The sequence below is a fragment of the Anastrepha ludens genome, chromosome 2, assembly GCF_028408465.1.
Source record: "Anastrepha ludens isolate Willacy chromosome 2, idAnaLude1.1, whole genome shotgun sequence".
In the NCBI taxonomy this organism is placed as follows: Eukaryota; Metazoa; Arthropoda; class Insecta; order Diptera; family Tephritidae; genus Anastrepha; species Anastrepha ludens.
The window spans coordinates 27,827,393-27,851,781 of record NC_071498.1 but is presented as its reverse complement, the minus strand read 5'-3'; the positions used below and the strand labels follow the sequence as shown (position 1 = coordinate 27,851,781).

Sequence of the window (24,389 nt, the reverse complement as noted above, 5' to 3'; positions counted from 1 at the left end):
ATACATACATACATATTTATTTACACAAATATATTAACTCCACCCCACCTTTACCCAAGTCACAAATAAACTTAAACTTTTTCGGATTTTTATTATTGAGAAGTAATAAGTAGTAAGTAAGACGTACAGGGAACTGCAATCTATATGAAATGAAACATCATCCCATTATGTTCGTCGCTTCAATTAAATGTTTGCTCAACTTTTTGACAAGCGAGTGCCATTACCTATACGTGGAGATCCATTACATATAACCAAATTAATCAGAAATTTTCTAAATAATAATGTTCTTTTAACGACTTTAAGGAATAGGAATGTTCAAGAATGTAGTGAAAAAATTATTTTAATCAATTGTTGATTTATATATTTCTATTCGCATGTTCATTTATTGGCAATTTTACATTCTCCCTTTTTTGTTAAATTTTGTAAAATTTTTGCATATTGGATCTGCACATATATTCGGATTTACTAGTTCGTTGACTTATATCGGCAATAAACTGTCAGTATTAATTTCCTCCTCGTCGGAGTCGTGGTCTTGAGAATTACTAATCATTCCAGTTCGCGGTCTTTCAGCAGGCGGTCCCAATGGGTCATTATGCTGCGTTACTGAAATTGTGAAATGTTGTTTGTTACTAAAAGTTATTAAATTTGGGGAAAAAATTAAAGTATAATTCTGATGACGATGATTAAATATTCTATAATAGTTTGAAAGTCATTCTTTTAAAATATAATGAAATATATGTATATATGCTTCCTTATTTTAAAGTGCAAAATTTGTTCTAAAACATGTATTAAATAAAAAACTGTGCTAAATTCGGACCGCGTTTAGTAAAATTTAATTTGGCTGTAACATCAGACGGACGGACGGAAATTTAGTCTTCACATATAAAAAGTGGACGCGGTTTTTGTTCGATCTCAATTATGAGGTGGGAAGCAATACGGGTACTTAGAACGGGCAGGCTTCATTATGTCGTCTTCGTGATGCATACATTTATCTAAAAATGAGCATATAAAAAGAAGTTTTTTATTAAATTCCAATAATATTTATGTCGAATCTAAATGAGGTACTGAGCAGTACATGTACCAAATTTGGGCGCGTTAAGGACGTCATCCAGGTACACGCATTGACCCAAAAGTGGGCTTTGCATCCCCCATTTTCCGCAGTTTTACTTGCTAGGCTAGGCATATCCCTAGACTGGTGGGCTATGCACTCCCTCCAGCAATTTGCCATTACAACGTTTAAGACCGTCCTTCCCTCAAGGGAAGAGCTTGAACAGTTTGATGTAAGACAGGGAGAGTACATCCATGTATACACAGATGCCTCACAGCTCGAGAGTAAGGTGAGCGGTGGTGTCTACTCCGAGCATCTAGGAATCTCTTTTAGTTTTCCGCTTCACGACTACTGCAGTGTCTTTCAGTTTGAGATGATGGCAATAATGAAAACCGTGACACTGGTACAGTGAGATGTGATACCGGGAGGGAATATCTACATTTTCACTGATAGCCGCGCGGCAATAAAAACCCTCATGAAGCAGTCAACGCCCTCCAAAGCACCTATGTAATGCCACATATATCTTAACAAGACGGTTGAGTCATTTCACCTAAAGGTAACATGGGCTTCTGGCGATTGCAACATTAAGGGCAACTGCAGAGTCGATGAACTAGCAAGACTCGGCACCAAGTTGAATGATGAGTACACAGATCATGGCGTAGGCATACCCTTACAGACATGTAAGCTTCTTATCTTTTAGAAAATTGTAAGAGCAGCAAACGAAAGATGGCGTAGTGAAAGCGCACAGAATCTCGGCTAAGCCACAATAAGCATAGTCTTAGCACACTGATTTCTGTTATAACGGGGCATTAAAGAAGATAGAAGAGACGATCTCGCACCTACTTTGCCATTGTCCTGCTCTATCCAGTCGTATGATAGATTTACTATTTTAAGTAGACAATTCCTTAATGAATTGGAAGAACTTCTCAGTACTGTGGAAATCAGGGATCTTCTAAAATTTGTGAAAAGTGCCAACTGCTTTTAGAAGAGATAAAGACAGGTTCCCCACGCGGCATCCCAATGGGCTATGAGCCTGAGTGTGTCCCATAGTGGACCACCGCTTTATCCTAACTTAACTCTGATATCACGTTCCTTCTTTTGAGGCAATTCTTTTTGCTGTGTAAGCTAAAGGTTTAGTTTGGCAGCACTGCAAACGTCAAACACTTTAAAATGCCATATTTCTAACGACCGTCACTCACCATTTGTATCAAAGTTGACATGACTGAAATTGTTGGAAGAAAAATCTTACCTAACAGTGGCTACTGAGAAATGAAGAATTTTCATTATTTCCAATAAAATTATGTAAAATGGTATGTATGCGTTATTACTAAATTTAAGTATGTATAGTGAATAGGATGCACATCCGATGAAGCTACGCTTAGAGTGTTTGAGAGAAAGATTCTGCGTAAGATTTTTGGATCTTTGCACGTTGGCAACGGCGAATAACGCAGGCGATGGAGCGATAAACTGTAGGAGCTTTACGACGACATAGACATAGCGCAGCGAATAAAGATTCAGCGGCTACGTTAGCTGGGTCATGTCGTCCGAATGGACACAAATACTCCGGCTCTGAAAGTTATCTAGGCGGTACCAGCTGGTGGTAGCAGACGAAGAGGAAGGCCTCCTTTGCGTTGGAAAGATCAAGTGAAGAAGGACTTGCCTTCACTTGGTGTGCCCAACTGGCGCCGGTTAGCATGAGAAAGAAACGGCTGGTGCACTTTGTTAAACTCGGCCAAAATCGCGTAAGCGGTTATCGCGCCAATTAACAAGAAGAGAAGAATATGATGAAGTCTACAAATACAATAACGAAAGGAAATCGATGATCTCCTTCGCATTACGAAGATATGCTATTTTCAAATGCGATTTAGTTGTCAGTACGAAAATTAAATGTGATTTAACAGAAAACCCGATTTGTAAAATTTAAAAATTTGTATATTTAATGTATTTTTTATTCTTTTCACTATCCTGAAAGAAAATAAAACCCAATAATTAGTAATGCATTCAGTACCTGCAACATCTGAATTTATAGTTTGTCGATAGTGATCATCATTGAAACTGGAATTCACGCCATCTATTCCATTCTTCGGTTCTATAATGCAAAATATTTGAATACAATGAGAAATTATGTGTTTAAAAATCTGCAATACTTTCAAAATGAAAAGAAGATTTAAATTAGTAAACAAATACAACTGAAATTAATCTGGAGCTTTCAGACACAACTCAGCGAGTTTTTAGCAATAGAAATTTAGCAGGCAGTGCCGGTACCATGATTTAAAACTGTGAAGCATGGTGGTGGAATCGTGAAGATTTGGTGAGTTTTAAGGAAAGCTGGAGTCAGTAAGTTGAAAATATTATGTAGTACGACGGCCCAATCATCATAATCACTGTTTTCGTGACGGCATCCATTGCTGACCTCCTCCAGTTTTTTAGTTCAAAAGTCTAGACGTCGTCATTCACTGTGTCAATCCAGTTTTTCCTTGGACGACCCCTTTTTTGAGGCACATACAGCTTACTATGGGAGATCTGTTTTGTGATTTTGTTGGAGTCCATTCTCAGACTATGTCCAGCCTACTTAAAGCGCTAATGTTTGATGTAGTCGGCGATTCAAATTAAGCTTTTTTGGAGGCGCCTTGCGCATCTGACAGATTTCATAAGTACCGCAAGGCTTAATTATTGTTGTAAAAAGTTCCAGCTTCCTTCGCTTAGAAAGAAACGTGGAGCCTAGTGCCTCGTATAGCGAAAAGAAGGCCATGTTACCCGTTTGGAGCCTTGCATTAACTTTTTGTTTAGATGTTACATCTGCAAAGAATATAGATCCATGATATTTGAACGGCGCCACCCGCTCAAAAGTGTAACTACCGATCGGTGTGGCCGATTTGCATTCATTTGGAACTTTTTCAGTACACAAGAATTTAGCTTTTAATTGGTTTATGTCGAGACCTAAGCTAAGCGGCCGCCGTAGCCGAATGGGTTGGTGCGTGACTACCATTCGGAATTCAGAGAGAAGGTAGGTTCGAATCTCGGTGAAACACCAAAATTAAGAAAAAGTTTTTTCTAATAGCGGTCGTCCCTCGGCAGGCAATGGCAAACCTCTGAGTGTATTTCTGCCATGAAAGAGCTCCTCATAAAAAATATCTGCCGTTCGGAGTCGGCTTGAAACTATAGGTCCCTCCATTTTGTAGAACAAAATCAACACGCACGCCACAAATAGGAGGAGGAGCTCAGCCAAATACCCAAAAAAGGGTGCACGCGCCAATTATATATATGTATATAAGCTTCTGTCTGCGTTCTCAAAGTTTAGAAAATCCTTTTTCAAGCTTGCATTACTCCCGCGTGCTAGATCGATGTCATGCAGAAGCTAGAGTTTGCAACGATTTTACCATTATGATGCCAATGACCAATTACCAAACATCCGCGCAATCTTCTTCAGAGCAAACATGAAAAAAGTTGAGGCAGACCATGGTGAAAAGAATCCAGAAGTCTGGCATATATCAGACCGTTAACCGGCTCTCAGATAATTTAAAAGAATTAGCTGAAAAACTAATATTGTGTTAGTGATATACAAAAAAAATCAACACATCCTCCGCCCATATTACTTCGTTGCCGTCTGAATAACGACTGACTGGACGAATGTGTGAATACATGTCAAATGGGCGGTTGTTAAGGCCTATGATGCCAAAAAAAGCAAAACGCCCGCTACAACCTCTAACCAACTAAAATGCCGAGTGAATTAGAATAACATTTAGGGAGCGGTTGGCTTGATCCTTCAAGAGAGAAATCCTTTATTACTTTTTAAAAATTTTTAAAGAGTAACTTGGTATTTCATGGACTCCGCTGGAGGTATACATTTTTTTGTAATAAATTACTCATTAAACCAGGTTTTTATATAACGCCAATTTTGTCCAAACGGTGACTGCGCTTCCGTTTTCAATTTGAACGCGGAAAAGTCCAGAGTCAGTTCAAATTACACAGGGCAAAACTCAACTAAAATTAAATAATTAAATGTGTTCATTGAGTCACTACCTGCTAATCGATGCGATCCTCTGCTGGATGCTGTTGAAGAAAGTCTTTGCTGCTGGTAGCGTTGACTGATCTGACGTTCCGTCAGTATTTTATGCAAGCGTGCATACTCCGCGGAGTACTTTTCATGTAAATCTGCCAACCCGAGTGATTTTGTGACTTGCATCAAAGCGCGAACGCATGTCAAATTATCAGGAAAATGGTCGTAAATCTTTTTGAAAATACCAAAATATTGCTTAGGAGACATGTAAGAGTTGCGAAAGCAGCTGGCAACACGCAGCATGAGATTCGGATCATTAGGGTTGGCCAGAACTGCACGTTCATAGTAGTAAATCGCTTTTTCTGTCACTTGCAATTTGATATAGTAAGAGCCAATAGAGCTTGCAATATTTATATCACTTGGGTTAACGCGATAAGCCTCGTTGTAGTACTGATTAGCTTCCTGGTGATCCTGCACTTGCTCGTAAATTGAACCAACTTTTTCGAAGAGTTGAGAATCGGTATCTGCTGCTGACAGGCCTAAAACTTGAAGATATGACTGCAGTGCGGCTGGTGTTGCGGTATTTCGAATAGCATCGCTGTGCAGCTTCTCCTGCAGATTGGCCAACTGAAAATAGACATGGCTATGTTGTACTGAATGTGGTACCATCATTTGTGCTTTGAGCTGTTCAAATTGTTCTTCAGCCAGCTCAACATTACTCTCTTGCAACGCAACAAGGCCAAGATTGTAATTTGCTTCGAAGTTATTCGGTTTAATTTTAAGGGCGCGCTCTAGCTTTGTTCGTGCTGCAGCATAATTTTTACACTCATAGTCGATAATGCTGGCGTTAACAAGTGCCATGGCGTTTGTTTGCAGAACCCCAAATTCATTCAGTTGATTAACACAGTGAGTTGCCATATCAAAATTAGCCAGCTAAAATACAAATAATAAACAATAATATGAATATTCAGTTTAAACTTAGAATAATAAAATGTTTTATAATCTGGTGTATTGTTATTAAGTAAAATCGACTAACACTCGTTGGGCTTCTCGTGCCCATTAGTGCTAAGCACATCGTTAAAGTTATCTCTAATTTTCTCTAACACAAAATGTTCGTTTGAACAAACAATTAAATTAGCAACTAAATAAAGCAACCAATAAGAGGTGTTATTTTGATATTCAAAGAAAAATGCTATTTTTTATTTAATATAAATGATCGAATGTTTATTTCATTATAAAAAGGAAGGTATGCCGTTACTAGTCGAAAATAATATCACGCACCACGACCACGCTTACAGGACAATATCATTTTCATGAAATTTTCCATAACCGAATTGCAAAGTGGCTGCCCTATGCCCTTGATACCCTCATGAATTCCATCTTTGAGGTCTTGAATCGACCCTGGGCTGTTGACGTTTCACGTCGCCGCAAAGAAAAAAGTCACAAGGTGTTAAATCACAAGATCTCGGTGGTCAATTGGGATCACCCCTTCGAGAGATAACACGGTCTGGAAATTTTTCCCGTAAAAGATCAATGGTTTCGTTGCTTGTGTGACACGAAGCGCCGTCTTGTTGCAAATAAACGTTGTTCAGATCAATACCATCCAATTTCGGCCATAAAAAATCGTGAATCACCTTTCCTGTTTAACACCTAACACCTGTTATTGGAAAACCCCTTAGTTCTATCGTGATTTCCAATGAGTCTACCTTCCGCTTATAGAAAATTAATGTGTTGTGTCACAAACAAAACTAAACAAATGAAAAAAGGCAACTAAGTTACAGCCTGTGTCAAAAAAAGGAACCGCGATTATTCATGAAGTATACAATATATATATTTAAAATTTGTTTTACATGAAAGTATGTACAAAACTGCGAGTCACAATTACTCATAAACCGTGTAGACTTCACCGTTGTCGAGTATAGCCTGACATCTTCTTCATGCTTTAAACCAGCTTTTCTGCGTAGCTCGTCGACAAACAGGACCCGATTTTGCGAACTTGACGCGCGAGTTACTTTAAATCATGGATTGGCCTTCCGGCAAGATGCGATTTCATAGTTAAATGAAATGCGTTCTTTTAGTTACATATTTACACAATACATCGATTTGTGTGTGTATGTGTTTGGTTGTATCTACACAATGTTGCCATTGATATTTTTGCTTACTTACTTTTTCTCACATCCGCGTTATCAGTTACAATTTTCCATTGTTTAATAAGACAAAGCCAAAAACCAAAAGATGCAAATAGTTCATTTATCTATAATTAACAATATTCAACATTGTTTTCAAGTTATTTTAATAAAAATTAAAATTTTTCTAAGTTTATTCTGTAAATGATTTCAAAATCTACTATTTGGCAACACTGTGCGGCGAGAGAGCAATCAGCTGACACGATTCTACCGAAACAATCCAAAATCCCACGTCAACGATCTACGATACTAAGGAACGGTGGTTCATTTACATGGGGCTCTCGTTAGTTCCATCGTGTCAGCTGACACGGGCGTACGTTTACGTTGGTGAGCGTGAGCATCATTAGACGCACCAATCGCGAGCCGAGAACGTAATTACGGGCCAATCCACGCGGCACCCTTATCAAAGATTGTGCCTCGATTGCCATCATTACAGGGAAAACTATCTCTTAAACAAATTTAATAAGGGACACCCAATAATACTTCACGACCTCCCTGTTATACCCAACACCGCAGACGTTTGTGAAGCTGGTCAATTTATGTTTAATAAGTCGTACAATATTACGTTTCCAACACAGGGACGCAGAGTGGAGCGAATTAGCTTGTTACGGTGGGTACAACACAGAACATCCACGCAGATGAAGTAAACACACCAATACCATTACCGACTTGCAAACTCTTTATAGACAGGCATATCATCGATCTCACTAATACCCATTGGAGTCAGTCTCCCCTTTACATGAGAAGCAGGCTAACTTGGCCAGAGTTGGATCTCAGCAGCATCCAGCTGTTATTAGATTAATTTAATAAGAAAACTCACAGGACATTGTCTAATTGGTAAGCATGCCAACAGACTAGGACTGCCTCATTACGATTACTGCAGAAACTCGCATGAGGCTGATAAAAAATGGAAGTAGCAGTGGAACATCTTATATGTAGATTCCAAGCACTAAGTAGAAAGAGACTCTGCATTCGCGATCAAAGATGGTCACGTTCTAAAAGCCACAGGGTAGTTTAAGGAGTATACGCATGTTTAGGGGGAAAAGAGTAGCCCTAGTGGCATCATATTGGGTCTGTATAGGTCCGAGTGTGCCGTTAGACAGTCACCATACCTAACCTAACCTAACAAGATGATGGTTATCTTCAACTTTTGTTAATTTGGTTTTGGTTTACTCTTTCGTTTTGGTTTGACAGCTAGTTTCGATAAAGTTCCGATAAAAACTATGGAGCAAAATAATTTGTTAGTAATTTGCACGGTAATTGAGACTGAATTACTTATAAATGAGGTAATACGATCTCAAAATTTTGCATGGCGAAGGGTAATTGGAAGGTGGTACGAATGGTACGAAGAGTACGAATGAGAGCTCGAATTACAAATTTGAAGCCGACTAACGCGTCGTGGAGATATAAATATTTACAGGACTTTGAATTGTAATTACCGCTTGCACCCTTGTTGGTTGTTTGGCCGAGCTCCTCCTCCTATTTGAGGTGTGCGTCTTGATCTTTTCCACAAGTGGAGCTACCTACGCTACCTGCTACCTATGCCGCCTTTGAAAGGCAAATCGTTTTTATGAGGCAGAAATGCACTCGGAGGTTTGCCATTGAATCATTCGAATTACAGTCCAATCGTGATAGTCCGACACATACGGGACCGACTCGTTGTCGGATTATCAAATATTCCGGACTACCGAAGGTTCCATTTAATGACACGAAAAGACAGAAAAAAGTCACATCAACACCGTCAGAAATCGCGAGAGAACTGGCGTCGTTCAAATTTAATGACAAATACGTTGTGACCGGGAAACAAAACACAATCCCCCTCTGCTGCTCTGCTACGACTGATCAAAATAAAATAATGCCAATTGCATCCATAGACGTTATGAGGTTGTCGGATTACCGAACGTGTCGGATTAAGAAATGTCGGACTATCACGATTGTACTGTAGTGCACTTCCGATGGGTAGTCACGCACCAACACAATCGGCTGCGGCAGCCGTCAATAGAGGATATAGCATTACGCTGTAGTATTATCAGGCGCCCAGTTGTATGCACGTTCGTCATCGTTATCAGCTACACATTCTAGCTACATCGAAAAGTCCCCCTTAACTAATTTTTCGTTAACCCTGGATCACTAAACATTCCTCTAATAGACCACGCACTCTTGCAGTTATGCGAATCCAACATATTCCCGTCACACCACCTCACCTACAGAACTTTCATAAAATATTTAATAGCTAGTAGAAATATTATAATACTCCTCTTAATTTAGACTCACTTGTTTGTAATAAAAATGTATTTGTTTTTACTTGGTAGTCTGTGACACGTAACACTGATTTAAGATTAGCGATTTAGGGTTAAGGCCATTGAAGCAGTAAAATTCAGCATTTCATTCAATAAAAACAGCGTCTTTGCTTTAAGGCCGGCGGGCCAATTAAAAGTTCAAAAAAATCGACCTTTTTTTTTTTTGTTTTCAGATGAAAATTGCAAGTTGTATCTTGTACAGAAGTTGGATACTTCAGTGGCAAGGCGCTCTGGGAATCTATTGATAACTCGGCTTACAATATATTGTTGGAGATTGTACAATTTTTTTTTTTTTAGTTCAAATATATATTAAACTATCCCCAAAACTTCATTTGGCTAATTGTTTTTTTTTCTCATCCTACAACGCTTCGCGAAAACTACTGAATTTAGGACATCTAATTGGCCCGCCGGCCTTAACACTTCTTTGGTTTAAAAATATTTTTTTTATAATTATATTAGGTTTAAAAAATGTGTCAACTCAAAGGATATCAAGTTTCTACTGTTTAACTTTTTAATTTCTTTGTATTTCCTTTACTTTGTCATATACAAATTTCCCCAACGAAAAATAAACCTCACTTGAAAAAAATATACTTACGTTGATGTAGATGAATGTTAAATTTATAAGAGCACTGGCGGTCAAGGATTCTTCAGAGTTTTTGTCGTGCGCCTGCAAAGTCTCTATTGCTTGACTCACGTCGTTCTGCCGCAAGTAAACCAAGGCTTTATTTAATTCCAATTCGTTGGCCAACCAGGCCAAACTAGAGGCTTTAATGGTTTCAATGCACCAGTTGTAACCTGGAAGAAAAGGGAAACCTAGGGTTAAGAGTCAATACTACCATTGTATACCATTAACTACACTTATGGACACTTTGCGAACGCCTTTTGTAAACGAAAAAATTGCTGATTTTAACTTTTGCTTGTGCGCTGTTGAAGGTGGCGTAAAAATTGTAAAACTTTCCGCCTTCAAATTAAGTGCAATTCATCGAAGGCTCCAATCGCTGCACGAGTGGGTGTTGATAAACTCATTTAAACATTTTTCGCTCACACTTCAAAAGCACACCAACTAAAGCATACATGTAAAATACGGTTGACGTTGCAGCTATCAGCTAACTATTTTGCGATTCTTTTTTCTCACACGAAATTTGTCGTAGTCTTATCTCTTTCAACCATATTATAAAAATTCTTTAAAACACTACTTACCATCGTTGTAATTTTCCTCGATGATTGGCGATATTAGGTCCACAATCACAGTGATGGCGCGTTTGTCCTTATTCCGCTGTTGTTTTATGTAAACGGCAAGCTCGTCATGCTTAAGAGCTTTTGTGACTTGACGTTTCCTTTCTGCATCACCCACATTTTTCGCTGTCGATGTGGTTACGTTATCATCTACACTCCCACTTGGTGTTCCTTTAATAGCCTGCCCGTGAGGAGTATTACTGCTTTGTTGAAAATTCGCTGAATGCCTCTGTTGCTCGTCTGGGTCTGCACCCAAACCAGCGACGGCCGCATGCTGTTGAATTTTAATTATATTGCTTTCCATTTCTAAATCATTTTCGGTTTCAATCGATTGAATGTCACACATATTGCGAAACGTGCTCTTGATCTTTTCGACATCGCCCATGGCATAGTAACACAGAATCAAGTGAATGCCACTGCGAATTTCAGCCCGTTCTGCCATGATAAACTCAAAGCTGGATGCCGCATCGACATATTGGCCCATACGTACGAAAATTATTCCAATATTGTGTGTTATTTTAAGACGAAGTTGCTTTAAATTAGTTGGTACCGAGTCCAGCGCCATGCGGTACATTTTAATGGCCTTCGTATATAGGCCCATTTTATAGTATATATTTCCCATGTTCAACTTGAGTTGATTTACATGCGGAAACATTTTATTCTTTGTCATGATGCTGTATGTGTTAAGCGCTTCGATGTGCATATCATTGCGCTCGTATTGCTCAGCGAGGTTAAAGAACACCTGGAACATGTCAAGTATCAGAAATATAGTATGATGGTACAGGGTGTCCGATGGCAGAATTAGGAATTAAAGGCTAAATTCGAAAAGAATTACTAACGATAAAAGTTTACTCATGGAATTTGACCTGCGTACTCCGTGCCACTCGCTAGATGAGTGATGTCGGAATGTGATTAACTTCGCGAACAATATTTTCTTTTAAAGCTGAGATGTTCACTGGTTTTGTTCCATAGACTTTACTTTTGAGATACCCCCACAAAATAAAATCCATAGGGGTAAGTTCAGACCACTTACAACCTTAAGCAACCGTCAACACGAATAAACGAAAAGCGATTGGAGACTAACGACAGTCAGAACTGACTTTTGGTCTATCGGAGAACAAGCAGTCAAAATAGGCATCCCTCACAACACATACTGTCACAGTTGTAAACAACCGGAGAAAAAAGAAACAATCTTCCATTTCCTCTGTGAATGCTCTGCCCTATGGAAGCACAGAATGTTAAGCCTAAGTAAACCACTGTTCGACAGTCTCGAAAAACTGTCTGGCTTGGGTGTCAACAACCTACAATAATAAGGTTCCTGAACCGCACAGACTGGATATAGTCATGCTGTAAATAACCGTTAAATAAGTTGGTAACGAAGGTGTGGCAACAAAATGGTGCGGAAGCGTTTGTTGGATTCTGGACAAATCACCAAATAAACCAACCAACCAACCAACCCAGATCGAACTGCTTTAGACAAACAAACAATCGAACAGACGCTTTAAATAAGCACGCACCCCGCGCACAAAAGGGGAACCGGGACCCAGGTACCTCTTGTGTCAGCCGACATAAACGTGGCTCCACTTTGGTGTAATATCTCTAAGTCCTGGAGTGGAATTTAGCCAAGGTGGAGGATTGTTATAGTATTAGAGGGAGCATGCCCCACATACCACTTTTGCTTCTGCACCTTGGATGATGTTTCTGACATTTTGATTTAAACTTCCTTGCAAAAGAAAATTATAAATAGAAATTGGGGTAAGATCGAGCGACTTGCGTGGCCAGGATATGTTACCGAAACGGATGTTCTCTTATTATAAGCAGCAAATGGTTGGTCAACATGCGCCGATAAGAAGCACCATCTCCTGGAATTGCTTGCCCTCGACGATTTTCAAAAAAATATGGTCCAATTATTCCACTACTGGACAATGCACACCAAACCTGTTGACGAGGCTGTTGATGTCTTAATAGTGGGTACTGTCCTTTAGGTTACTGATAATGGCAATTTTGCTTGTTTACACTTCCATTTAAATGAAAATGGGCTGCTTCGCTCCACAACGTAGTGTTTACCGTACGAAATCGCTCCAACAACGTCTCCCACCAATTTTTACGCAATTTTTTTTGAATTTTGAAGGGATGAAATCTGAGATTATTCCTTATTTCATCTTCATCTTCTTTATTTGCTTACTCGTTTACGAATGTATAGCTTAGATTCCGTACTTCCGGCCAACGCATAGTTTCCCTTCCATTGTTAATTCCAGTATTAATTGAAACGTGTCGTATTTTGCGTTTCTCATTATGTGTCCAAGATAAGCTGTCTTGCGACGTTTTATGATTTGTAGCAGTTCGCGGTCTCGATTAACACGTCGAAGAATTTTCAAAATTCGACTAGAAATTCACAGTTCAAAGGTCCCGAGTCTGCTCATGTTAGCGACTTTGAGTGTCGAGCATTCATGCCATATAAGAGCGTCTGTGCGCACACAACATTTCACAAAACGAACTTTAAGATTCATATCGAAGCCATGACAGCTTAAGATGTTTCTAAACTTACAGAATGTTGATCTAGCCACTTCTATTCTAGTTCTTATTTCGGCTGATGCAATTTGAAACTTTTACTATCTGTTCATTGTGAACTAACAGTGCATGATTACCGCCTACGCCTTCGTGACTCAAACGTGAATAACTTTATTTAGTATCGTTTGTAAATCATTCAAGATATCTGCTAAAAGTGATGTATCGTAGGTGTATCTAATGTTATTTATAATCACTGCATTAACCATTTGCCTTCATGTGAATTCCAAAGAGCTGCTTGAAATATTTTCTCAGTATAGATGTTGAAAAGGAGAGATGTATTTAATATACATCCTTGCCTAACGCATTTAAAAATAGGGATTTCTTGCGATTTTTTATTGTCAACATTAATTAACACAATAAAGGTTCCTTCCTATTTCATGCACAATAGTTTTTGGGAGACCGAGGGCACCCACTTTCATTTGTAAGCTGTTTGCCATCGAACTTGTTGCACGGAACCTTCGCACCCATGAATGGATCAAACCTTCATTTGGGGCGTCACGTAAACGTCGAATATTGTAACGTGAACAAAAACTATGACGAGCAGTTGCACACGAATCATTGTTCTTGAAATACGCTTTAGTTGCGATTCGCACGATTAACAAAGCTGGGGACCACTTTTACGCTTAGTGAGTAGGGAAAAAACCTAAAATTTACAACCAAATTCCGCCACCGGGCACCCGGTATTTATATTTTACATATTTAATATTTGCATTTTTCATCATTTATTCGGCATTTACAGACAAATGCTAAAGTACGATATATCCTTGTTTTTGTCTCAAAGATACTACATATATTTTTGGTATTTAAAAGTTCATTGGCTTTAAATACGGCGTTGTAAATAGTCAACTTTAAACTCGAGCGTGTTGGATGAATTTTTTTGTACTTGTAAGGAGTACAGACACACATTCTGTCAAAAAAAGTAACGGGAATTATTCAATAAAACGCAAAATAGTTGTTTAACCATCAAAATTTATTTTGTAGCCTTCGGAGCAATACACATATCAACGATTAGTCCAGTCATCAAAGCACGCATTTGAAGAGATCCTCTTCCGCTCCTGGCCTCTATCGACTCAAAGCCACGTCCGCGGAGTAGCAATTTAAGCTTTGACAAAAGGAAAAAGTCACAGAGGGATAAATCCGGTGAATACTTTGATTGTTCGAAGATATTTGTCGATTGCATGGTGCAAGATCCCTGAGTTTTCCATAACCACAAATTGGGCCATTTCCTACGCACATTCTCTCCCAAACGTCGCATAGCTTCCAAATAATATTATTTATTTACCGTAGAACCATTTGGAATGACCAACCGACTTTGACGTGGTTTTTTGTGTTTCCGCTCATGTGTATAGCGCCATTCAGCCGCCTGTTGACTGGTTTGCATGTTATGTTACGCTAGATAAACGTTGGGTCCGAACTCACTTGCTCAAGCATGTCTTCAGCCATCTTCTTGAGATGAATTTTTTTAAAGAAATTCAACTCTCTTGGAACGAGTCGTGCAGCCACGCGTCTCATGCCCAATTGATGGTGTAAAATGTTGCGAATTGATTCGCGAGACACGCTGAGGTCACGAGCTACCTCCCTCAAACTTAAATGATTGTTTTCCAGTACCATTTCCTTGACTTTATCGACGTTTTCATCCGCTGAAGACGTTGATGGGCGACCAGATCGGTTCAAATCTTCCACGATTTCTCGGCCCTTTGCAAAAGCTGAATACCACTCGTATACCCGTAGTTTTGATAAAGCACACTCGTCATAGGCTTTCTTTAACATTTTCAACGATTCGGCCCACGAAATCCCGTTCAAAATACAAAATTTAAGACAAATTCTTTGTTCGATATGCGGTTGAGTGATATAAATTAAATGCCAAAAACAAGCTAATTGACAGATCACGCTCAAACTCTGCGAAACTATAGAGGACAGTTGTACCAACATTAAAAAAAATTACACATACGTGTAATGCGCGCTTTTTAAATGAACAATTCGCGATATTTTTTTGACAGAATGTATGTTCTTAAAACGCAAACACGCGATAATGCAGAAACCATTTCATACTATTTTATACATAACTACGCGTATTTTACAATAACTAGAACTAAAATGAGTTTTAACATCTTACCGAATAGGTTAAATCGAAATTGTGGTAAATATTTTCTCCATATTGAGCTCGAAATTGATGTAATGTGCGGTCCAGTGAAAAAGCTTCCTTGGACTTATTAAGTGCCTCTGTTAAAATTGACTTTACATCTTTCGGAGATGTTTCGTTGCTAGATCTGATCTTAGGAGTACTCGTGAAGGTTTTCGCTGACAACTGAATGGAGTGTTCGAGAAGCTTCACAATTTTTGTTTCCAAATTTTTAAACTTAATTTGCGGACTAAGAAAATATTTTGAAGTTATTGAAAACTCTTTTTGGCTTAAATTATTTGCCTTGCTTACTTGACTTCCTTCTTTGCATCCACAGCTCCGCTCGTAGATGAGAGAGTTTGCTGTTTGGTCTTTTCTAAAAATAGCTGATCAAAACGTTGTCCACCGGAGCCCGCTGAGTTAGCCACATAACCTACGCCGCGTACAGCTGTCGAAGGACGTGCGGTGGTGGACCTGTCGCTTCCCGTACGGCTGCTTACCAAATTTCCGCGCTATAAGTAAGAACTAATTACATTCAAAAGCAATTTCTGCTACAATATTGCATTGATCATGAGCGCTTAGTATAAACTTTAACGTCGATTTAAAAAAAAAAATGTACCATATATGCCACAGAAAATCGCCAATATACGTACACCTTCTGTTGGATATATTATATCTGTATAAATATGTATGTACAGTAGAAACTCGTTACTTGCACACCTTGATACTTGCGACTTTGTTTTTTTTTTTCATTGCGTACTCAGTACGAGTACTTGCGACATTAGGAAATTTGTACCTCAATACTTGCAACATTTCTTTTTTTCCTTTCTCTTTTGCTTTTTTTACGTTGTATTTTGAGAACAAAACTCGGAGAAGTACCGTACATGTATTAAAATCTCGTATTAAAAAAATTAACAGTCCATAAAGAAGTCTGTTACGCGATCTGAAGCCGGTTCAGGTGAAAGGCAAACTCTTAAGATTTCTGAGTTTCCAAAAATGGAAAAGGCGTTGTTCAATTGGTTAGGGGATCTAAGGACCAAACACTTACCAATTAGAAGAGATATGATTAAAGAGAAAAACAAGTTAAAACATAAAAATTCAGGAAAAGCCTCGAGGCTTCCACGCTAGCAATGTTTGAGTTGCAAACTTTCAACAGAGGCATGGAATATGATGCCTAAAAATTTACGGAGAAAAATTATAAAAAAAGATTGACAACATCAACCCATTTTTAGACAAATTTTACAAAACAATTATGGATTAGAGTTTGACAAAAGAGCAGATATACGATGCCGTCAAGAGATGCCGATGAGTCTGGCTTATTGTGGAAGCTCTTACCCGATAAAACTCTTGTGCGCTCAAAATAATCGTGGGCTCCACGGCATAAAATGAGTAAGCAGAGAATACCGTTCTTGCTTGACGAAATGCTGCTGGAAATCATAAAGTAAAAATAAAGGTTATTGGTTTTTTTACTGATATGCCTGCTGTATACAAAGGAAATAAAAGTACTTGGATGGCCTTAGCTTCGTTTGAAAAATGGTTTCACAGAGCATTTGTTCCAGAGGTACTCGCATGTTTGTTTTTTGTCAAACAGAGAATTCTGTTGTAATCAAAAATTGCTTAAATAAATAGATGAAAAAGTTCGCTCGCACTTCTTCTTATTGATAGTGCTCCATGCCATCCCAAAGAAGGCGAGCTAAAGAGCTACGATGGTATCAAATATCGATAATGTGCTTTCCCACTAACTGTGCGGCCCTAATACAGTCCATTGCTCAAAACGTTATAAAGCTTACTAAATTGAACTACAAAAAAACCCCTCTTAAGTCACATTGTTTCTCAAGGAGAAACTATCTATGAGACACTGCGAAATATCGATCTGAAAAATCCAATATGCTTTTTAGCTCGTGCATGGGTTGCTCTTACTGCAAATTCAATTCAGTCATTGTTTCTAAAAAATTTTGAAAAGGCGTCTGACTGGGATTGTGACGATATCATTCCTCTCTCGGAGTTGCGCTTAAAGATAACTGATTATGCATCCAATATTCAATTCATTGCGACTTTTCTTCGAGAAGTACAACCATCGTAGCTGGTCTCTCAATCTAAAATCGAGCAATGGACTGTTGAACCTCATTTCGAACCCACAGCTTTAAATGAGAAATACTGTAAAGAAGACGACGAAACAGTCTCTGAGGGAACTAACGACCCGACTTTAAATACGAATAAAATTGGATCGTAGGGGGCAATTTCCGCATTCAATATACAAGAATGCTTGGATTTGCTCTGAAAACAATGCTGGCTTAAACGATATTTGACGCTGCAGGAGCGCAGAAACAGTGGGGTACTTAACAAGCGGGTGTGCACAAAACAAACCAAAATCGAGAATTTCTTTAATTTCAAATGAAACTTACCGCTTAAAAATTTGTTTAATTAATATAATAAAAACAAATAAACCTGGATGCTATCAGTAAAAAAACTATTTTAATTTCTATTAAAAAAAAAACTCAATACGTGTGATAAACTCGAAACTTGCACCAAGCCCGGTTTTCATTACGTGCAAGAAACGAGTTTCTGCTGCATATATGTATGTTTATATGTACATATACCGTTCTTATATACATCATTTCTTTTATTTTCTATTATTGCTGAGAAATATCAACAAACTCGTGTCTTACGTTATGAAATGACTTGTGATTTTACTTACTGAGAAAAGCAACGATGTAGGAGGTCGTGCAGCAGAAGTAAGTGGAACTGGTGCATTGGAAATTTGGTCAGCAGAAGTTTCTTCTGGCAAACTATTGACATTCATTGCACACATAGTGAATTTGACACTATTAAAAATCGCTTTGAACGCCTAAAAGTATGGCCTATGCTTCCTCTACTACACCCGTAGGCGAACGGGTCTTAAAAAGGAGAGATAATATTTTTTTAAATAATCCTTTTCATCAAAAATCACTTTTATTCGCACTGAATCCGCTTATTGTCGTGTATTAAACCAAACGCCGAAATATTAATTTAATTGGTAACTTCACTGCCGCCATACAAAGAAAATGCCATGGTAACTGTTGTCAAAAAGTCAAAACAAATGCAATGTGAGGCGAAGCGAATAAACAGTGCAGCGCACGTTCGAATATTACCGTAAATATGCAATATGAATACGCAGCTGATATCGAACCCACCCGTAACCAACCTTTGTTTCTCTACCTTCATAGTTAATTGCAAATGCTCGTACATTCGAAATATAGTGGGAATTGTGTGAGGAAATTGTGACATTTTTATTGAGTGTCGCACATTTGTTTACTTATTGTTTAATTTAAAATTTTATTTCTTATTAAAAAATGTATAAAAAGGGCCAGAATAATAAATAATTATACGTAAAGACTATTAAAATATATGTCTCCCAATAAAAATTAAGCTTAATTAGAAAATAAATAAAAAACGAATCTCTTTCTTCGAATTTCTTCTTCGATTATGAATGTCAAAGTAGATTTGTCTTCGATTTGAGAATTAGGTTATTCTCCAATAAAACGTTATACCCATTATCCCATGTATTTTGCCCATTGTATAGATCCATCAGTAAAACCACTCTCAGCTGGTTGTTAAAAAATACCCACAGCTGAAATCACCTGATTCCAAAACGCTCTGTTCTATTGCATGGTCGCTAAAATATGATTAAATTTCATATAAAATAGTATCAAAAGTCTAAAAAATGTCGCACAAATTAAGATATTTCTCGATAAAAAAAATTACTACAGCTAAGAAATATATTAAAAATATTTCTTATTCTAAATTTCCCAAGACAAATATTTATTTTATAGTTTTTTGATGTCGATGTCGAAATTCTATTGTTTTTAATGCTACCATAAAAATTCTAATTTGGCATAGCAACCCCGCCAATACACTCAAGCAAAAAGACCAAGCTATTGGTGTGGTGCACACCAGGGTGCCTGTCAAAAATATAGGAAGAAGAAGAATATGTTTACTTATAATTTTGTATAATGATTTTACTTCGTAGCACACTCAAAAATCAGCACATTCCCGAAGGGAATATAAGACAGTCACTCTCTTTTATTGGAGAGTTTCAAGTGTGTCACTGCAGAGTAAGCAGTACGAGTATACAGAAGGTACGCGTCGACTAGCGAAGCAATTTGAATTTGTGACGTGAGAGGTGGGGAAGCACTGGTACATTACAAACGGCGCTGCCTCTGTTATTTTAACAGTATTTTCACCCGTTCTGTTCGCTCTGTTATTTTCCTCATTGCTACCGGTGTAAAGTGATGTCTAAAGCACATTCACATAGCAGTGATTAGCAATTAATCCACAAAAATGAATCTACCCGTTCACATATGGCAGACTGTCAAGACTGTTTCGAAAGATTTTTCTACATAGAAATTTGTTTGGTGGAATATTTTATTGTTTTTGGTTTGTTTAATTATCATTAATATTATACTACTGCGGTTGCAAAAAATGATGGCAATAATATACATGCGAAATTCGATATTACATTTTATAATAAGCAAAGAGAATCTTTATAATCTGAGATTATTTCTTAAACTCGGATTTCGGGAGAGAAATTGAGTATGGTTAATCTCGCTGTTTAATTACGGATAGTTAGTTAAACTCGAAAAAATAGACAATCTAGCTTTATGCGAACCTGTACATAAACTAAACGCATTGCTGCCAATAGAATATTCTGAGTTTCTATCCTTATATCTCGATAACAAATACTTCCGAGTAAAATCCGAGATTGTTTCTTCAGCAATAAAGAAAATAAGTGTCGGTTTACATAAGGATAATCCTATTCTCTACCTCCTGTAGATTTCTCATTGGAAACGAGTACGTTACCGCAACTTTTATGGACGGAACGCTCTTTTGGCAGATGGGAGCTGCATTCAAGACGGCCACCACCAATCTGCAAGTGGTTGTTAATTATTTTATTTCATATGACCCTAAAATGGTGGAGCAGTGGTAGACATTAGCGTATGATAGTCAGGTCAAGCGAAAAACAGGCCTGGAGCTAGTTTAAAACGAGTGCAAGAAGTCTCATATTTATATACATACTTACATATTTATGTTGTACTAATACAATATACCACTGCCTTTTTTCTATCTAGCTTTAAAATATTCAAATAAAATTGCCTGTTGGTATCTTTGAATACCGTTTTTAGTTGGAATATCAGAAGGCTTATGCACTCTTTAAGGATGCGTTAACTTAATTTAATAAAATTATCATAGACCAAAAATGAGGGTATTCAGTGTCGTATTATACTCGTAATTTGTTTGTTGGTGCCGAATTTACTGAGATTATCAAATGCACAATGGGACTTTACTCAACTCTCACTGCCATTAGTTTCGAATTTTACTAATTTCCTTGTGAAATGGTTATTGCTTGTGAAATTCCTTTCCTGAATGCCACAGAAATAAATTAATTTGCCCTTCTCAGTTTTTAGTATTTAAACACAAAACGAAGTGTGTGATTGCATTGTAGCTAATAAAGGTATCCAAGGTAGGGTATTACAGAAAAAATTTTGTATGGACGCGCGCAGAAAACCTAAAAAACTGTTAGATTTACTATACCCGAAGTAGGGCATTTTCGCAGCCTTGTCTTTGAAAAATGAACAAACAAAAAATATCACAGTGTAATCAACTAATCATTGAAAAGTACAAGTAAAGGTAATTATTCAATAAATGGGTTCTTAAAAATTAATCCAATTAGTAATTCGTAGAATAATTAAACATTATTTAACAAGTCTGGTTAAATATTTTAAATGGAAACTGCTGCGAAGTTTGCTTTTGTATTCTGGCCTAAAAGTGGATAAATGAGCATTGATGATAGACAGATGTGTAGTTCTTCAAAATACCCTCCAATACGATCAGTACACTTTTGCATTCTTTTCAACTAATATGCGAAGCGTTTTCTCCAGTCGCGTTTCCCGATCGTTTTTTAAGTTGTATGGAATGCGACGCTAACATATCTTTCTTAACACCAGCTCTTCATGCAAAATCTTATTGATGCCTCCCGAACTAATGCCCAAGGATGCCTCATCTCACGGCGTGTGGCATGATGATCCTGCTGAATAATTTCGCGCACAGCAATGATATTTTCTAGCCTAACAACTGATTTTGGGCGTCCCTCCTGGAAGAGAAAATTCATTGCATCAGTTTTGACGGTACTAAAGCGCTGCGCTTGTTCGCCGTGTAATGATTATAGATCAACAATGCCCTTGATAGCCCATGTCGAAAATGTTGACGGCTTAATTCTATTTTTTGCCAAGAAGTGGCTTTAGCCACTGCAAACAATACTACAATATTCTGAGTGCGTTTAAGATAAAATATTTCAAACTTTCCAATGAAAATGTTAGATGACGCCCAGGCCAGAATTTATTCGCGTATCATTCTATAACCAGGAGCCATCTTTAATAACCTGTCAAATTTTATATGGCGAAGATATTTCACTTGTAGGCGTGCACAATGGTGCCCAATAAGATTTCTGGTCTCAAAGGGAATAGTTTGTAACGGATGGGCCATATAGCGTTTGCTTTTTGAACCACCTATTTTTTTGAGAATGGTAACATTTGACATGTCAAATGTGTTCATAATTTACTTAATGTTCGACATTTACGAAATGGGACGCTATACACTTGAACAAAATTGGGAAATATTGAAAGCCTATTTCCAAAGTGGTGAGTCTTCTTCTACTTCCGCGGTTACAGTAAATGGCGAGCGTTACCGTGACATGCTCAACGAGTTGTTTCCAAAAATTGAAGAGGATGACATGGACGACATTTGGTTTCACACTGCCAAAGTTACACTCGAACTTTTGGCTACCGTTTTTGAAAACCGAATAATCAGCCGAAATTCCGATATCAATTGGCCGTCTCGGAGCTGTGATATAAGCCCGTTGGACTATTTTTTGTGGGGAGCCGTTAAGGACAAATGCTATGCGAACCATCCAGAGACGATTGATGCTTTAAAACATGAAATGAAGTTGCCATTAATGAAATTGGAGCTCAAACAATCGCAAATGTGCTTAAAAATTGGGTTGATCGAATGGTCTACTGTAAAGCCAGTAGTGGCAGTCATTTGAACGATATTATTTTTTATTCATAAATGACAATGTTCAATCTTCAAAATAAAAAAAAGTTTGAAAAAATATTGATTAGTTTTTTTTTTTGTAGCCGATTCAAAAAGCAAATTTTACATGGCCCACCCTATATAAATAATCTTTGACAGAAGTCGAATTTGTGCTTTATTCTTTGTATTTCATTTCAACAAGTAAGCTGTGTATTTTGATAATTCTTCTACTTCTCTTAATATGAATATTTTTCAAATGCAGTAAAAACAAAAACCCCTTTTTATCCCAATTTGTAATCGATCTCAGGTCTTTTTATATTAAATAAATATTTACATTAAACTTATTGAGCTGTGGAGCTACTTACTTTAGTGCTTATTTTTCGTTACTTACAAATTTAAAAAAGGAAATATTTTTCTTCACCTACCTTCTTTTATTTTACTTAACTTTACAGCGAAAACGGCCAACAGCATGGGACGTATTCAGCGAATATGACTTTTTCAATAATCAGGAGAATAAACTATCAACACAACATTTTGAGAAATATCTTACTATGATTTTATTACAAGACTTTTCAGGCTGGTCTAATATCTTCTGAAATGCAGGGATTCAATTAACTTCTATGTGTACGCCGATCTTCTCGACCCAGTGCTCCCAGGTACAGGCGTGAACGCACCAATGCACGCAGTAACTATTCAGATTACCACCTTGCTCAAAAAGTCCCCGGAACATATTCAGAAAATTCAAAGTTTATTCTTCAAAAGTGATAATATCGTATTCAAAGTACTCTCCATCAACTGGAACTCACTTATGCCAGCGTACGATCCAGCTCTCAAAACATTTCTGAAACTTCATTTTTGGTGTAGCCATCAGAGTACGCAAATTTCTTTTTCGGCTGAAAGCGACCTGGTTTTTTTTTTGGGCTTAGTTTATTCGTAGCTCTCCACTCGCTCGCCTAATGACTGGATACGGTGTCGTCCTCACAAACGCACGCACTCACGTCTCGTCTCCAGTAAAAATGCATTTGATGAATGCTGATGTTTGGTCGGATTCAACCTTGGAAATCATATCTTTGGCGATATTAAGAAGGGATCGGTTTCTTACATGAAATTTAGGTCCTTTAGGATCAACTTTGCAGCAATTAAGGGTTTGCGCCGAACCCAAATCATTAACCAAAATATCCTGAACGGATCCATGAGCAATGTTCAAGTCCTCTAATGGTTTTCTGATGGTTACTTTGCGGTTATTGATCAACTTTTCTTTCAATTTATTGATGTTTTCCATTTTTAAATTTTCGATGTCGATGGCCTGCCACCACGTTCTCATAAACGGATGGTTCCTTTAGAATATCATTACCGAAACAGGCTCCCAACGTTTCTAGATTTTCACAACATCAGAGGTAGATTTACTCAAGGTAGCGTAACTTTTACGAATGTCAAGCGATGGCTATAAAATTTTGTTAGAAATGCCAATCACAGGTGTGGCAATCTAACAAAAAAAATCAGACCACAAATCAGTTGACTTAAAGCGTCATCTGGCAGATCTTCCGGGAACTTTTTGATCAAAATTAAAAATAAATACTTGGTGCATACACTTCTGTTAGGTGTTTGGCACAGCTGCTCCTCCTATTTGTGGTATGCGTTTTGATGTTCTTCCGCAAATGGAGGGACCTACAGTTTTAAGCCGATTCCGAACGGCGAATGGTTTTTAAGAGGAGATCTTTCATGGCAGAAATACACTCGGAGGTTTGCCATTGCCTGCCGACGGGCGACCACTATTAGAAAAATCTTTGCCTATTATTTTATATCCATGCACGGATATTCGAACATACGCACTCTCAAATGGTAGTCACGCATCAAC

At 37.8% G+C, this 24,389-nt stretch overlaps 1 protein-coding gene across 1 annotated transcript; it reads right to left on the bottom strand.

The window, feature by feature from the left end:
* Nucleotides 1-118: 118 nt before the first annotated feature.
* LOC128866865 (intraflagellar transport protein 88 homolog) lies at nt 119-18,582 on the bottom strand. Its single transcript, XM_054107899.1, has 8 exons — nt 18,162-18,582; nt 15,776-15,975; nt 15,458-15,713; nt 10,735-11,512; nt 10,130-10,329; nt 5,072-5,981; nt 3,057-3,137; nt 119-603 (listed from the first exon to the last, which is right to left on the bottom strand). The coding sequence occupies exons 1-8, from the start codon at nt 18,273-18,275 to the stop codon at nt 479-481; spliced, it is 2,664 nt and encodes an 887-aa protein (XP_053963874.1). The 5' UTR covers nt 18,276-18,582; the 3' UTR covers nt 119-478.
* Nucleotides 18,583-24,389: the final 5,807 nt, after the last annotated feature.

What these genes read in the sequence shown, in the direction of transcription:
- LOC128866865 (XM_054107899.1), bottom strand. Translation starts at nt 18,275, where the DNA reads ATGTGTGCAATGAATGTCAATAGTTTGCCAGAAGAAACTTCTGCTGAC. An exon ending in GATGCAAAGAAGGAAGTCAA is followed by an intron (nt 15,714 to 15,775) that starts GTAAGCAAGGCA and finishes ATATTTTCTTAG; the next exon opens with TCCGCAAATTAAGTTTAAAA. An exon ending in CGAGGAAAATTACAACGATG is followed by an intron (nt 10,330 to 10,734) that starts GTAAGTAGTGTT and finishes CTTTTCTTCCAG; the next exon opens with GTTACAACTGGTGCATTGAA.